Here is a 15,452-nt window from a genome sequence, read left to right as displayed (position 1 = left end):
TGTGTGCTTTGGGATTTTAGGTTCTCTTAATACTTGGTGATATGCATAAAGGCACTTCATTCTTGGTGGAATCATTCTGAACCGATCTGTAAAACCATTTATGCTTAATTTTTTTCTAAAGACATAGTGCTTTGTTTTCTCAAAGGCTCATTTTTAAATTGTATTGGATTTGTATGAACTTATTAAACAGTCGTCTCAGTGGCTTTGCTCCACAGCTGTTCAGCTGATCTGTCACTAAGTCTAGGTATTTCTTAAGCAATACAATAAAATTCCTGGTTTGGTGTATATGTTCTTCTCCATGAATTATATTCCTCTAGGGTAGTAAGTGTACAGATTATTTTGTTACCTTTTGCAATCCGGTATTTTTCTAATGATGATAATCTTAATGCCTTACCTAATGATTTTTACAGTTCCACATCTGTAACGGACCTCTGTTAGCATTTCAACATTCATATAATTTCATAAGACCAATTGTAGCAAAACAGTGTTACTATATAATTTACAGTCATTCCATACCCATAGATGTAATTATTTAATAATATACATTCAGCAAGATGTATTATTTAATATTTTAGCCTGTCTGTGCATTTATTTTTAATTTACTAAGAAGTAATTTGCCTATGCAAATCAACATTAATCCTTATCATTATGTATATTATCTTCTCAGACTTCTGTTTAAAGAGTCCCACACACAGAAGAACCACCTAACAAAGTAAACATTTCTTCTGAGTTGCTTGAGTATGTATGAGTAAGAACAATAATATGAATGTTATGGTTGCTCTTTACAACATCCTCTCGGTTCTTCCCATCCCGGGGCTTTATCACTATTAAGACCAAAGCAGTTTTACGATGTATGAAGCTCTTCCCTTTATACACTATCTCTATCTTAACAAAAATCCACAGAAGAGTACTTGTAGACAAGGCATTTGTTCTGTCTGCTTCCCTGACATCCCCAGGACCTTACTGTCTATGCAGAGTACAAAGAGAAGATAGGTTGAAGAAATATCTCCATCTTTACATTCAAGTGACATAGAGGAATTGAACCAGTAGAACATATACATAATTATGAAAAAGAGGAATTTTTAGATTGGCTAATGTAAGCAAAGGCTACATAATCTACGGGCTGAGGATCTGGAAAATTAATACCTGATGTGTCCAAGAAACTGAAAGCTTCATAACAAGGAGTTTGAATCTCAGTTCCAAGCAGAAATCTTAGGTACAATCTGAGGGGTGGACATTGAATGTCCTAATCATCTGAAGCATATCATCTACATGTGACAGCAGCATCCCTATGGGAACTCATTCAGCAAACCTGTGGCTGTGTGTACTTTCTGGCTCCTTCTTTCTCCCACTTGTGTTTACCTACTTATCAGAAATACTCACATTCAGGTGGGTCCCTTCAGACATCTATCTGCCAATCACCGTACCCTAATCTGTGAGTCAACTTTTAATCTGTTTGAGTTGACAGTCAAGTTTAATCATCACCAGATCACTCTTCTGAAATCAAAGTAGAAGAGGCATTTTGTCTGCCATGGCCACTACTCACTTGCAGCCCTGTGGGGATGCTCAGCCAATGGCAATGGCTGGGTGAGTTCTCTGGATTTGGGCAAATCAAAGGGGCTGAGCAGAGTTTGAACTTCATTCCATCAGAGGCAATTCGTGTACAGACTCTACTTAACAAAGAAACCAGCTACCACAGAGCACACAGCACATGCCTGCAGTCCCAGCATATTGCAAGTGAAAGCGGAACACTCAGGAGGTTGAGACACTAGGCATACCTATGTAGCAAAGAAAATCTAGCCTCAGGCCCTGTCTTTAAAAACTATCAACACTTAATCTTGCCTAGATTTCTGACTTTATTGTCTCTACCTATTTTCTAAATATTTTAGCATTCTTGATCAAATAGCCATTTCATAACGTTTTAACTGGCTCTCACACTCATCACATTTTAACTTAAGTGGAATAGGTTTTGGTTGTCTACATGCCTAATACAAGTAATCATGCCAATTACTGCTGTTCTTTATCTATACATAAAGGAATCAAATCTTACTGGGGTTAAGTAATCAGCTTTAATTATCATTATTCAGAAAGACTCATCTAGACACTAAGTCTTTGACTTTAAGAGCTGTTTCTTCACAGTGGGCTACTTTCCTAGATGATTTCAATAACCTTTGAAGATAGCTGGCTGAACTCCCTTTCTTGTCTGGCTCCTTACAGGATTTGGTCTATTTTCCATTATAATGCTTACCTATTTGTTGTAAATTTTGGTCTTACATAGCAGGTTATTAAGCATCATGTAAGATAAAAACCATCAGAGTTTCTCAAACATACAAGGGAATGTTTGGGTACACAGGCAATGCCAATAAAGACTTTAATTACTGAGTGTACAAATGTAACAATTACTCAGCTAACTACACATATCAACATGTGTGTGAAACTGTAGCTAAAATTTGAAAATGATTTCTCAAATTAACACCTGTGTTCTTTGCCAATCACATTCCTGAACAGTTTAAATAGAATAATTTGTCTTGAACATGCGAAAGTAAATATATAATTGCATTTATCTAACAGACACTTGACACATGCCTGTTATATGCCACCTTCTTACTATAGAAATAAGTATGATTTTTAAGAGGTGAAAATTGGGCGTAGATATGATTCAATCATGTTGTTGTATACATTTGTGAATATTAAATACCACATTAAAATATGTGTGTTCTGGGCTTCACACAAACAAAAATAAATAAGGATTTGTTTCTTAATGAAATCTCACAGATTGAGGAGGAAGGAGAATTATCCTACAGCTTGGATACTGGAGCTTTGAGAAATGGGAAATGATAATCTCAAGGGTAATGAGAAGAGCAACACACTTTCTGCAGCTAAGGCAACCATGGACCTGGCAAGGAGGCAGCTTGGCAGGACAATAGCCAGAGTCACCCTCAAAAGGAAAAAAAAAAAAAAAGCATCCCATGCAGAATGATGTCGGATTTAAAAATAAGAACAAAGCCAAAGATTACCTTTACTCTTAATGATTAACATTCATTTCTAAAAAGCTTATATTTGAAGACTTAGTATGAAATTGGCTTTAAAATGATATGAAGCTAATTATATGCCATCCATAAACAAGGCATAAAGCTTCTAACTTGAAACCTCAAGACAGTAATTCAGGAAGATGCGAATAAACATGGGCTTTGATCTTATGCGTTAAAGCCCAATAAAATGGAAATAAAGATATGTAATATGTGCTTATAAAGCTATATATGTATAACATGTGAACTGGTTGATAAATAGAAAACAGATTTATATAATTCTGATTTTTTAAAAACCATATGCATGTGGGAGAAAGATTTGACCATCAACTCTTTGGCTATCTGCTTTAGACAACTACTACGGTACCCCGAAGCCTCCAGCTGAACCAGCACCACTATTAGTAAATGTAACCGACCAGATACTTCCTGGAGCTACTCCAAGTGCTGAGGGGAAGCGGAAGAGAAACAAGTCAGTGACCAACATGGAGAAAGCAAGTATAGAGCCTCCGGAGGAGGAGGAGGAAGAAAGGCCTGTGGTCAACGGAAACGGCGTAGTCATGACACCAGGTCAGTCTTTAAAAGATAAGCAACTTCATGTTATATTTTTATGTCTTTTAAGATTTATTTCCCTGTGTTTGTTTATAGTATGTGCACGGGTATGTGTGTGAGTGTCTGCATATGTGTGAGTGTGCATGTCTGTGCATTGGTGAAACATACAATTGCCTATGTTTGCCTATATGAAGATCCTAAATCTATACTGATGATTTTCTGTAGGGCTCCTCGCCTTATTTTTTTGAGACAAGATCTTTTGCTTAATTTAGAGATGAGTGATTTGGCTAGCGTGACTTGTCAGAGAGTCCCACCAGACTTGTTTGTCTCTGGTACACCAAGTATGGGGACTGCAGGTGAATGCCATCAGGCCCTGCTGGGGACCTCAACTCAGGTACGTCTGCTTCATCAGCAGCCAATTTACATACTTAGCCATTTGCTAGTCTTCAATAATATATAGTTGTTGTTCTAAGTCTGAATAAGTCAGAGTGAGTGAGTGTGTGCATGTGTGTGTGTGTGCACAATTATGTTTACAAAGAGAAGATTGTGAAATAACATAGAAAAGACATGATATTTTTGTTACTGTTTTTTTTTTTTTTGAGGTACACAGAATATATGAGCAAGCCCTCATACATGCTAGGCAAGGATCAAGCCATCAAGCTACATGTTTACCTCTTTAAATATAATCCCCACATTCAAATTATTCTAATTTCAGAGTATTTTTTCAAAATCCTAAATTTGCAAAGAAAAAAAAATAGTTTGTTCTGTTAAAGTTTGTAAGCATCCAAGTTAGGCTTATTGTTTATATAGACCTACAGAATATAATTTCAAGACTTGGACTGTATTTTATCCAGAGGTACATCCCGAGCTCTACTTTATTCATCTCCTCAATCCTTCTTAATACAACCAAGTTGACAACCAAAACAGTCTTTACAGCATCTATCTTTAAATACTTCAAGTTCTTAGTCTTGGTGTTTTATTCAGTTGCAACAACCATCCACAGACAGCAAAACGCAAACTGCCTTGACTCTAATTTTACATTCTCGTTTTATGTTATTCAGTGTCTTTAACAACAGCATTTTCCAAATTTAAATCTATACTGTTATTGTTTCTTTGTTTTGTTGTTGCTTGTTTGGCATATTTGCTTGTTTTGTGAGAAAGGATATCACTATGTTTTCCAGACTGGTCTGGAACTCACTGTGAGTCCCAGGAGAGCTTCAAACTCGGAGGGCACTAGTCTCAACTGCCTTGTGCTAGGGCTCTAGATGTGGGCCAGGTTGGTGTTGTCTTCCAGTCTTTCTAAAAAGAAAGAAAAGCACACAAAAGTCTATTTTAAAACACATATTCTTAAAGATGAAAGCACAAATGACCCAAACTTTGAAAATACCAAAATAAATAGATGGGTAATAGACATATAGATGCCATTCTTTTCAGTGGTTGGCTTCTTCAGAAAAGTGAATTCCTATAAACTTTAGTAGTTGGATTTCTTGGGCTTCTTCTCTCACATAAGTTACCTGCTATAGTGTTTCAATGTTCTCTGCTAGCTTCCTCTGAGTAAGTCCAGTGCAGAGAATTAGAAATGCACATGGATTTGAAAGGCAGTTCAGGCACACTGTTAATACACACACACACACACACACACACACACACACACACACACAATGCCTGGAGGAGCAGCCCATGAGAGCTTCCCAACAAAGGGAATACAGTATGTGAGCACAGAGATGCCTTTTCCAGTCTCCCAAGCCGGCAATTAGTGCAGATGAACTGCATCTCCCAGCGAGCAAACAGAGTGTCCCTTATGTGATCTCTGAGTGTCCTCAGCAATGATCTCAGTTCACCGTTGGGGACCTGCATCCCGGAGCTGTACTGCTTGGCAAGCTGGCCGTACATGCACCATCAGTCCTGGTGCTCTGAATGAGAGCCTGTCAGTCTCAGAAGAATAATGTCCTCCGTAGTGAATCTCGCTGTTTTCCTGTGAATAATGCCCCACTCTGAAACAGCCACAGTGCCTTTCCCTTGCTTATTTTTATGTGAGTTCACAGAGGCTGTGGTTTGTGTATGCACTCAGATCTTTCTCTGTTTTTTTCCCTTTTGTTTTGATTTCCTGACATGACTTAATTTTATGGTTTGGTCCCAAATGCTACACTTGGATTTTTTTTTTCCCTGTTGTCTGACCGGGTCAGGAGAGGAAAACTGGTGTAATTCTAGGACTATATCCAACTAATTCCATTTACAAAGGACATTCTTTCTTTAAAAGATTACGTGGGAGTTCAAACTGCCTAAGATAAAGTGCTTAGGTATCCAGATGTGACTGCAAATCTACAAGAGGGGTACTTCAAACTTGGTTCGGACCCACACAGCAGTGAGCATGCACACACTGTAAGCACGTGGAATTGTGACAGCCTTCAGAAGCATTCTTTTATACCAATGCAAACTCACTTTTCAGTCAATGAGAAAGCAACGCCTTTATGAGTTCTCTTTGGGCCCTCACATGAATTCAGGGTTTTCAGCAATTTTCCTCAGCTCCTGTGAAGTGTGTTTGGACTTAGTCAGCAGGAAGGTAGGGGAGTGAGGAGAGAGGGCAGGAAGTGATGCAGTTGGTAGTCACTCCAAGAGTCAGTAAGGACAAGAAACAAGCAGACAGGTAAACACCCGAGTAGAGAGATGCCGGTGGTTTGTGAACAGTTTAGAATGAGCAACTCTGGTGTTCTGCTGGCTCCTCTGCATTCTCCATTCATGCATCAAATCTCTCTCATATACAAACTACACCCTATTAGGTGAGTGCTGACCTGTCTCTCACTAGAGGGGCTTCTCTACATAAAGCTTGCCTAAGCACCAGCCCCACAGCCTTTCTCTTGCTTTTCTTCTTGTCCTCATGTGTGTATATATATATATATATATATATATATATATATATATATATAATATATTTACCTCAATTCAATTTTCACCTGAAAGAGCAGCCCTCCATATTACCAAAGACTGAACAAAGAGCCCTCATCTCTGGTTCACAGCCTTTGAAACATCAGGAGTTGCAGTCATGTTTCAAATAATATTGTCCTGGTTTTCCCCCAAATTTTGAAAGCAAGCTTCTCGATGTGTTCCAAATGCAAATTTGTCTTATTTCATACCTTGCTATAGCTCTTGGATATTTCCAATATGTGTGTTAATTATCACCTCCAAGTTTATTGAGAATTCAGGGGACTTGTTCCTGTGTGATTAATGTCTTTAAGATTCATTACAGTTTGAAAATCACAAAGCACACACAACTTCACAGCCATGAGGACTATTATTCCCATTATCCCGTTCTACCTTTATTAAAGTATTGAAGCTGAAATACTGTAGTTGGAATAAATTTATTAATTAAGACAGCTCTCCTCCCCTGTTAATGGAATGTAATTTCCACTACTAATGTTCTCTAGTGATTCTTTCCACTTAGTATATATATTCCAGAGATTTTCCACTTTCGTTTTCCACTCATATGCTTTGAATATTCTATTTTCATAATTTCTACCATATTCTAGTATTATGTACAATATTTAAATGATGGACTTTAAATGTTGATGCAGATAATTTTAAAGCATTAATTCTACCTTTTAAGAAATTTACATTTCCCTGACTGGCCTCCTGAATAGATGAGACATAACTTGCTTTTAAATGATAAGAAACCATTTTGTTACACAATTAGGAGTTTATACTTCCTCAATTGATGCATGATTTTTTAAAACTCAGAAACACACTAAGCCATTGATATTAAACTGCTGCTGTTCTAACATGTTATAGTTTGTGTTTCTATCCTGGCCTCAAATAAAGGGAAACATTTGTCAGCAACTCTAAAGTATTGGTTTCTCTAATAACAGATACACCTCCCCCCCTCTCTCATACACTCACACACACACCCTTATATAACATACATACCTTCACATAACACACACTCTTTCATACATACATGCAAGCCCACACAAATACACATATAGACTCACATAAACATATTACACTCACATGCACACACAAATCCTTATATATACATACACAGACATTCACACATACACACAACCACCCAAGTGTGCCCATGCACCCCACAATGGCAAAGGATTAGTGATCTATTATCTCTTATTTTGAAGAATTCAAAACACTTCTTTTAGGGATCAGAACTATTTCTCAATCATTCAAACATCAAAAGCCAGTAGCTCGGTATTAGAAATCAATGTGCATAGAAAAGTTCCTAAGAAATTAGAAACAGTAACTTCACTGCCTGGACCCCTACAGCACAGAGAACAGCAACGAGGAAGCTTTTTTTTTTTTTTTTTTTTTTTTTTTTTTTACTGCTTTTTGGTTTTGTCTGTTAAGTTGTTGTTGTATGTACATATTTTCCCACATCAAAAAGGCAAACAGGTAAATATTCACAATTTATACAATCAACAAATATTATAGCACCCATAATTCCTCATATTTTAGGAGTTTCGGAAAGTTAAACAATAATCTATAATCCTGAGTTCTTTTGGTCACCTAGTTATATAGAAACCAGGAGAGCTTTACATGAATACTTCACATCTGAACAGTTTCCTCCATGTTTCCGTACATGTGACCATAATAGAAGATCTGTTATTAAAGCTTATAAATAGTACTCTATAATATAAATATGATAAGCCCTAAATTATTGTGTGTTCTTATTAAAAACCAACTATTATCATAGCTGCTGCTTGTTCAGCTGTCACTCCTGATGCATTAACTCTTGTCGTGTAAGGTAGGGTTCCAGTCCTGAGTATGCATGCATCCAGCCCTGAAGAAAAAAGTCCACTTAATGCAAACAAAACCTTGGATCAATATAATGAAGTTATTTTTAAAATGAGAATGTTTAGGATTTCAAGAAAGTCAAGACATCTTCAAACCCTACAGTGTCCACTACAATGACCAGTTCCACAAAGAACCAGAAATTGTGGTGAGAAAAATCAGTTCCAGGGAGACTTGTAGCAAAGAAATATGCAATAGTGACAAAGAAAACCAACCTTTTTGCTAAAAGAAGAGCTGGGAACCTGTGCCTATTGAATCTGTTGTCTTGATCCTCAGAGGTGCTGATGTGACAGCAAGTTCAGAGCTCAGCAGCTGCCTGTGGAGTCCAAGATAAATGGGGAGAAAGATGGAGGCCTTAGGGAAAATGTGTAGTCTCCCCAGATTATTATATTCCCCCCTTTAATTGACTCTATTGCATATATTGACCAGAAAGCACATTGGGAGGGGCTCAGTTTATCAACTATTTATAATGCTACTTTTCCATATGTCTTTTTAGACTTGCATTAGTTTCCTTAAAACTACCTAAAGAACTAAAACTTAGGAGATTGTCCACACCTCTTGTTTCTGTAGGTAGAATTCATTTTGGACTGGGATAGACTGACAAAATTAACAACCAATGACAGTCTTCTAAGCAGTAACGCTCAGTGTAAACATATACAGCAGCCACTGAGCAGCAAAAGTATTTTAGTAACTTTCTGTCCTAAACATATCCTATACTGGGCACATGCTCAGCTCGACACTTTTAAAGATTGAAACTTTACCAAGTCCTCTAACACAATTCCTAGCAATTGGGCTCTGTGGCTTCTTGTGGAGAATGTTTGCTTCTCTCTAGAAATTACTAAATATTAAATAATAATTTCTAAAATCCAAGTCGTTCTTTTTTTCCAATAAACTAGAAGCATATTTCATTTCAAAATATTCATCATCCATGTTTACTTACAAAGTGAGTAAGAAGGGGAAAAGGAAAAAAAAAGATTGAATTTAATGAACTTCCCACAGAGCAATAGAAATACAAAGCACAGAGCTTTTCTGTAGAGCAAAATAAATTTTGAAAATGTATATGGCTGCTAGTTTTAATAAAGATAGAGCCAAGAGTCTTCTTTCTGGTTTAAACAGGCTTAGCACTTCCCCTTGCTTCACAGAACCTTTACATAATGAAACTTATGTGTCATGTGTCAGGGTTCTTGCTATTCTTGGTTGTCAACTTGACTGCATCTGGAAATAGCTGAAACCAAATGGCTGGGGACACCTGTAAGAGAATTTTTTTTTTTTGTTTCCTAATTAAATCCTTCGAAGTGGGAAGACCTACTTCCAATCCAGATCTTTTGAGGTGGGAAGATTTGCTTTAATCTGGAGCACACCTTCCTCTGGCAGCCCATATAAAGGGCATGAAAGAAAAAAATTCTTTCCTGACCTGTTTGCCCTCACTCTCCCTAGGAAGCCCCTTTTTTCCCTGGCATTAGAGCCTACTTCAGGATTCTGATATATACTGAAGACCCAGCTGAGACATCCAGCATTGTGAACTAATCAGTTGCTGTATTCTTGGATCTTTGTTGGTTGACTGTCATTGTTGGGGTACTAGATTACCACAGCCAATAAGCCATTCTAGAAAATTCCCTTTCTGAAGATAGATAGATGATAGATGACAGGTAGATAGATAGATAGATAGATAGATAGATAGATAGATAGATAGATAGATAGATAGACAGATACATAGATAGATAGATAGATAGATAGATAGATAGATAGATAGATAGATAGATAGATAGATAGATAGATAGACACTATCTGGATGGATAGACTGGGATTCATTTCACAGTACTCTTCTTCTAGAGAATACTGACTAATTAGATTTTGGTACCAGAAATGGTTCTAGAACAACAAACTTATAAGGAGGATTTTTTAAAGTATCTGAAGTAGACTTTCCAGTTTGGAACACCTACAGTTATTGAACCCTCTCCTGGGGGCTCAAAGAATACAGAAAGCTCTTGATATGGATTATTCTACAAATGAGGGGAGAAAATGCATTTGTTTATCTCAACTCTCCAGTTGTGAGAGGAAACAGATTTTATGTCTCTGTACATCAACGTTTTTAACACTTTGTGGAAAAACAAGGGAAATGATGCTGCTTGTCAGTTTCTTTTAGCATCTCTGGATAAACTGACAAAGAAAAAGAATGAACACTGTGAGAAAAAAATTAACTAGCGCACCTTCTTGGAGGCAATGGGAGAGGGAGGTGGATAGAATTGGGGAAGGGGATAACATTTGAAATGTAAATGCAGAGAATATCCAATAAAAATTTTTACTCACTTAAAATAATTTCACTAAATCTTGCCAAAAAAAATTTAACTAACTTCTAGCATCTCAGATTACAGTGAACTAACAATAGACTTTGTGATGAAATTAACAGGCTCCAGATGTATGTGAACAATCTAAAGGACCCTTCGTGTGTCCTAGAAGAGAGTCTCCTCTCCAGCAGCCACAGAGCTCAGGTTGTGTAAAATCAAATGGAAGCCTTCATTATAGGGTTGGCTGAGTTACAGGGGAAACGGAAGTCCCAGACTTGGAAGGTGTCCAGGTTTAAAGTAAAGGCGTTAGTTGGTATAGAATGGGGATGTGTGACAGGATGAGGAAGTGTGGGAGGATGCTATTGAAGCTGAGAACTTTGAACTCTCAGATTCTCAGACTGTCTCTGCCCTCAGCAGGAGTTGTACTTCCATCCAGACACCCTTAATATTTATTGCCTTTTCTACCTTCGAGGAAATTAATCCTTCAGTATCTACTAAGCTAGCAATGACTTTCTCTGAAGAAGATTCGAGGCAAGAGAGTAGTACTAGTATCCCTCAGGGTCTACCAGTGGGTGCCTCTAGAACTGTAGCAAGACTCAGGGCAAATCAGACTCCTAGAGGAGTAATAGAAAGTGTAGTACATGGGGAAATGTGCTACACTACTGAAGAGTTTAATGAGCTTGTTAATCCATTCCAACAGAAAACTGGGGATCGTGTGTGGGAATGGATTTTGGGGGTATGGGATAACAACAGAAAAAGGAAATAAAACTAGATCAAGCTGAGTTTATTGACATGAGCTCACTGAGTGGTTATCTAGGTTTAATATGAAAATTCGAGAAATTTTAAAAGGTGTCTAAAGTTTGTTTGGATGGTTGGATGAAGCATTTGCCAAAGGTAGGCTTACTAAAAAGAACGTAAAGACGCCTGATAACCCTTGGCTTAGTGTTGAGGAAGGAATTTTAAGGCTCAGGTCAAGTCCAAGGCTAGAGTGGCTACAGTATGCAATAACCTTCCACAGCAGGAAGGCTCACTAGTCCTGCCCTTCGCTGAACCTATAAAAGACAAAATGCTGAGAGAGGCACCAACAAGTCTGAAGAACTTTGATGTCACTCTTTTTCTTGTTCTAGACCGTGGGATGAGAGAGACTACTGCTCAGTTGAATGAATTAAATTCCATAGGTTTAATAGGACCCAAAGACAGCAGGGGCCAGGTGACAGAACTGAATCACCAAAAGCAAATTGGTTGTATAGACATATACAGGCAGCATAGACAAAATAGTATCCATAATGGCCTGGCCCAAAACAGCCAGCACAGACAACATGAATTGTATGGCAGCATGACTCACGTGAACTTTCAATATTGCCTAACCAACCATAGTGTTTCCAGAGATGAAATAAATATGAACCCTCCTATAAAAGTAACTTCTTTTCATCCGATATAAGTATTGTCTCAGAGGTCTACTACCTCTGTCTGCAAACCAGGACCTAGTCCTGGAAGCTTCTAGCCTCCGTACAACCTAATCTAGGCCCAGAACTGTTTTAGTCCCTGAGACTTGCTGCTGAGTAAGACCACCATTCCCACTTCTATCTGAGCTCTGGCTGATTTGTTCAGCTCAGCTGTCCTGGCTCAAAGTCCTCTCCAGTCTGACTGATTCAATCTTGCTTTTCTTTCAGCCTCGGAGTTGTTTGGCTGGGTCTTAAACTAATTCTAATCTTCTGGCTCCTCGTTTTCTTGCTCGCCCTGTCTTTGCCTGTGTCTAGCTTGTTCTCTCTTCAATCTGTCTCTGTGAAACTCTACTGGTAACACTGCCTCCTTCTCCCTCCCTTTGCTATTCTCCTCTCTCTCTCAGCTCTACTTCACAGCTCTCTACAATCTCTACTGTATTATTGCACTCTCTTCCTTCTATACTGTCAGGATCTCCTTTAAGTAGCTTCCCTTTTCTCTCTCTTCTCATGAGATTTGGGTGTATCCTATTTTGTCAAAACTTTCTGTGATTCACCACTTTATCTGCCACTCAATTAGACATCACTTTCAAACATGGCTGCTTCTATAGGCTGACTTTACCTTCATTTTGGGGAATTTTGTATCACATCCACCTTTCCTTCCTACAACCCCTCCCAGTTTCTCTCCCATCCCCTCAAACTAATACCCTCTTTTCCTATATTATTGTTACATATATACATATGTGTATGTATATGTACCCACAAATACTTAATTACAACCTTAAAAATGTATTCATATACTTTTATGCAAAAATGTAGATTTATCTTTGTTTCTTAAAATAAAGCTTTTCAATTTAAAAAAAGTGAGTACTAAAGAAGTGTCTGTATTCCAACCAGAAGGACTAAAGATATATACTACTGGTTGAGCCACACCCTAACTAGAAACCAATTCAAATATCTTGTAATATCCTACTATAACTTATTTGAGATGTATAAACTAAAAAGTTCTCAAACAAATGTAAAAGGGCTACATTGGATCATGCAGGCCAAGAGCTGCCCCACAATGGGAAAATAGACAACCATAATAGTAGAGCCTTGCTCCAAAATTCCTCTCTTCTGTGACTCACCTATAGAGTCTGGCTAAAGATTACAAACAGCATTCCCATCTGCCACTGACACCTATGGAAGCTGTGCTAGATCATATTATGATCCAAGTGGTATTGCATCCTGCACACCATGTATAGGACAGCTCATACAAAAGGAATTCTCAGCTAGTGATTAAATTTAAAGACTTGAGCCAGTTTGCAGAACCAGAAGCCCTTGAATAAAGGGACAGTTAGGTTCTCCTGAAGGAGGACCTTGGAAGTACCTGACAGGTTTACTGTTCAGCTTTTTCCAGTTCTTCCCCCAGCAGTACCTAAGACCTTTTATGAGGGTAATGGTGTACTGGAGGAAAGGAAACAATCATGCTTAGCAAGGTCTGTTGGATAGTGGATCTGAAGTGACCCTGACTTCAGTAGACCCTAAGAATCAATATGGACCTCCAGCTAAAGTAGAAGGGACTTATGGAAGTCAGGTGGTTAATGGAGTTTTAGCGGAAGTCTGACTCACAGTAGTTCCAATGGGTCTAAAAACTCATCCTGTCATTGCTTCCTCATTCATCCCCCTACTATATTTATAATTAGCATAGATATACTTAGAAGTTGGCAGAATTCTCACTGGTTCCCTGACCTATGGGATGAGGATTTCAGTTGGAAAGGCTAAATGGAAGGAAGCCTTTAGACTTACCTTTGCCAGAAAAAACAGTGAATCAAAAACAAAGGTGCATTCCTGGAGAAATGACAGAAATTATTGTCACTCTCAAGAACTTGAAAGATGCAGAGATGGTGGTTACTACAACCTCTCCCTTTTACTTTCCTATCTGGTCAATTGTGGAGAATGACAGTTGACTACTGAAAATTCAATCAAGAGGTGACTCCAGTTGCATCTGCTGTACCAGATATGGTGTCCTTATTTGAGAAAACTAATACCTCTCCTGATAAATTTTATGTACCTACTTACCTAGATAATATTCTTTGTTAAGTAAGTATCTTGTCCATAAAGACCACCCAACACAATTTGCTTTCACTTGACAAGACCAGCAATATACCTTTACAGATTTCCTCAAGGATATATTAAACTTGCAATCCTGTATCATAATTTATATTGAAGGGATTTTGATCATCCATCTCTTCCACAACATATCAGTTTGGTTTGGTATATATTGATCACATTGTGCTGATTGCCCCAAGTGAGCTGGAAGTAGCAACTGTCATGCTAGGAAGTTTTCATGAACCCCAAAAGACCACCAAGGAGCCGATTCCAATATAATCACATTAGGGTCTCTTATGATGACCTGGGTATTTTCTGATCCACCAGTTCATAAAGTAGTATATGCACAGCAGCAGTCCATTATCAAAGGGAAAGAAGTATTATATGGGTAATTGGGCAAGGTGGATTCTGAAGAAACAAACAACTTACATGAAGACATTGCCCAAATTTTATAGTTAGTACTTCTAATATGATGCTGTGGACTGCCATGCACACACCTATAATCTCACAGGGTGTGCCCTATAGTTGGTTTACTCAGGAAGAGAAGACTAGGGCATGGTTTGCTGTTAGTTTTACATATTATACAGGCACTAGCTAAAAATGGACAACTGCAGAATTACAATTCCTTTCTGGAACAACCCTGAAGGGAAATCTTTACATTGGCAGAACTTTGGGAAGTACACACCATCATGTATTTTGTTTGGAAAGATATTTGTCCATATGAGTGATTGTTCACCAACTCATGGCTGTATCCAATCAATTGACAGGATGGTCAGGAACTTGAAAAGAATATTATTGGACAATTGGCAAGAAAAACATCTTGGGATGAAGTAAGTGAATAGAACTTGACAAATTAGAGAAGAATGTAAAGACATTTGAGTCTGATGTAAATGCTCATTGAAAGGTGACTTCAAGTGAGGAAGTGTTCCATAATCAAGAAAATGGGATAGCCCATCTATGGATTATGGCCCATAATGTGGACAGTTTGTACTTTTCCTCAGCCATTCCTGTCATTGCTAATGGGCCATGAACACACTGGCCATGCTGGCAAGATGGTGGTTAAACATAGGCTCAACAACATGGACTTCACTCACTAAGACTGACATAGATACAGCTGCTGCTGAGTGACAGACCTGATAATAGCAGAAACCAACACTCACCCGGATATGACACCTTTCCCTGGGTTGACCAGCCATCTGGTGGAAGGTTGAATATATTAGACCACTTCCTCTGTGGAAAGATCCACTCTTTGTCCT

General features: G+C 38.1%; 1 protein-coding gene across 3 annotated transcripts in view; it reads left to right on the top strand.

Moving 5' to 3' along the window:
* Positions 1 to 15,452, top strand: part of MAGI2 (membrane associated guanylate kinase, WW and PDZ domain containing 2) — a gene marked incomplete at both ends in the record, with an annotated part of 1,373,853 nt that overhangs the window by 908,146 nt on the left and 450,255 nt on the right. For all 3 annotated transcript variants that reach the window (XM_080936244.1, XM_080936243.1, XM_080936245.1), the window contains one exon: positions 3,381 to 3,596. In XM_080936244.1, coding sequence (XP_080792370.1) covers positions 3,381 to 3,596 — 216 coding nt within the window. The remainder of the gene's footprint in view (positions 1 to 3,380; positions 3,597 to 15,452) is intronic.

This window comes from Micromys minutus (assembly GCF_963924665.1).
Source record: "Micromys minutus genome assembly, chromosome: 23".
Classification (NCBI taxonomy): Eukaryota; Metazoa; Chordata; class Mammalia; order Rodentia; family Muridae; genus Micromys; species Micromys minutus.
Note: the sequence above shows the minus strand (reverse complement) of the source record. Positions and strands in the feature narration are given on the sequence as shown.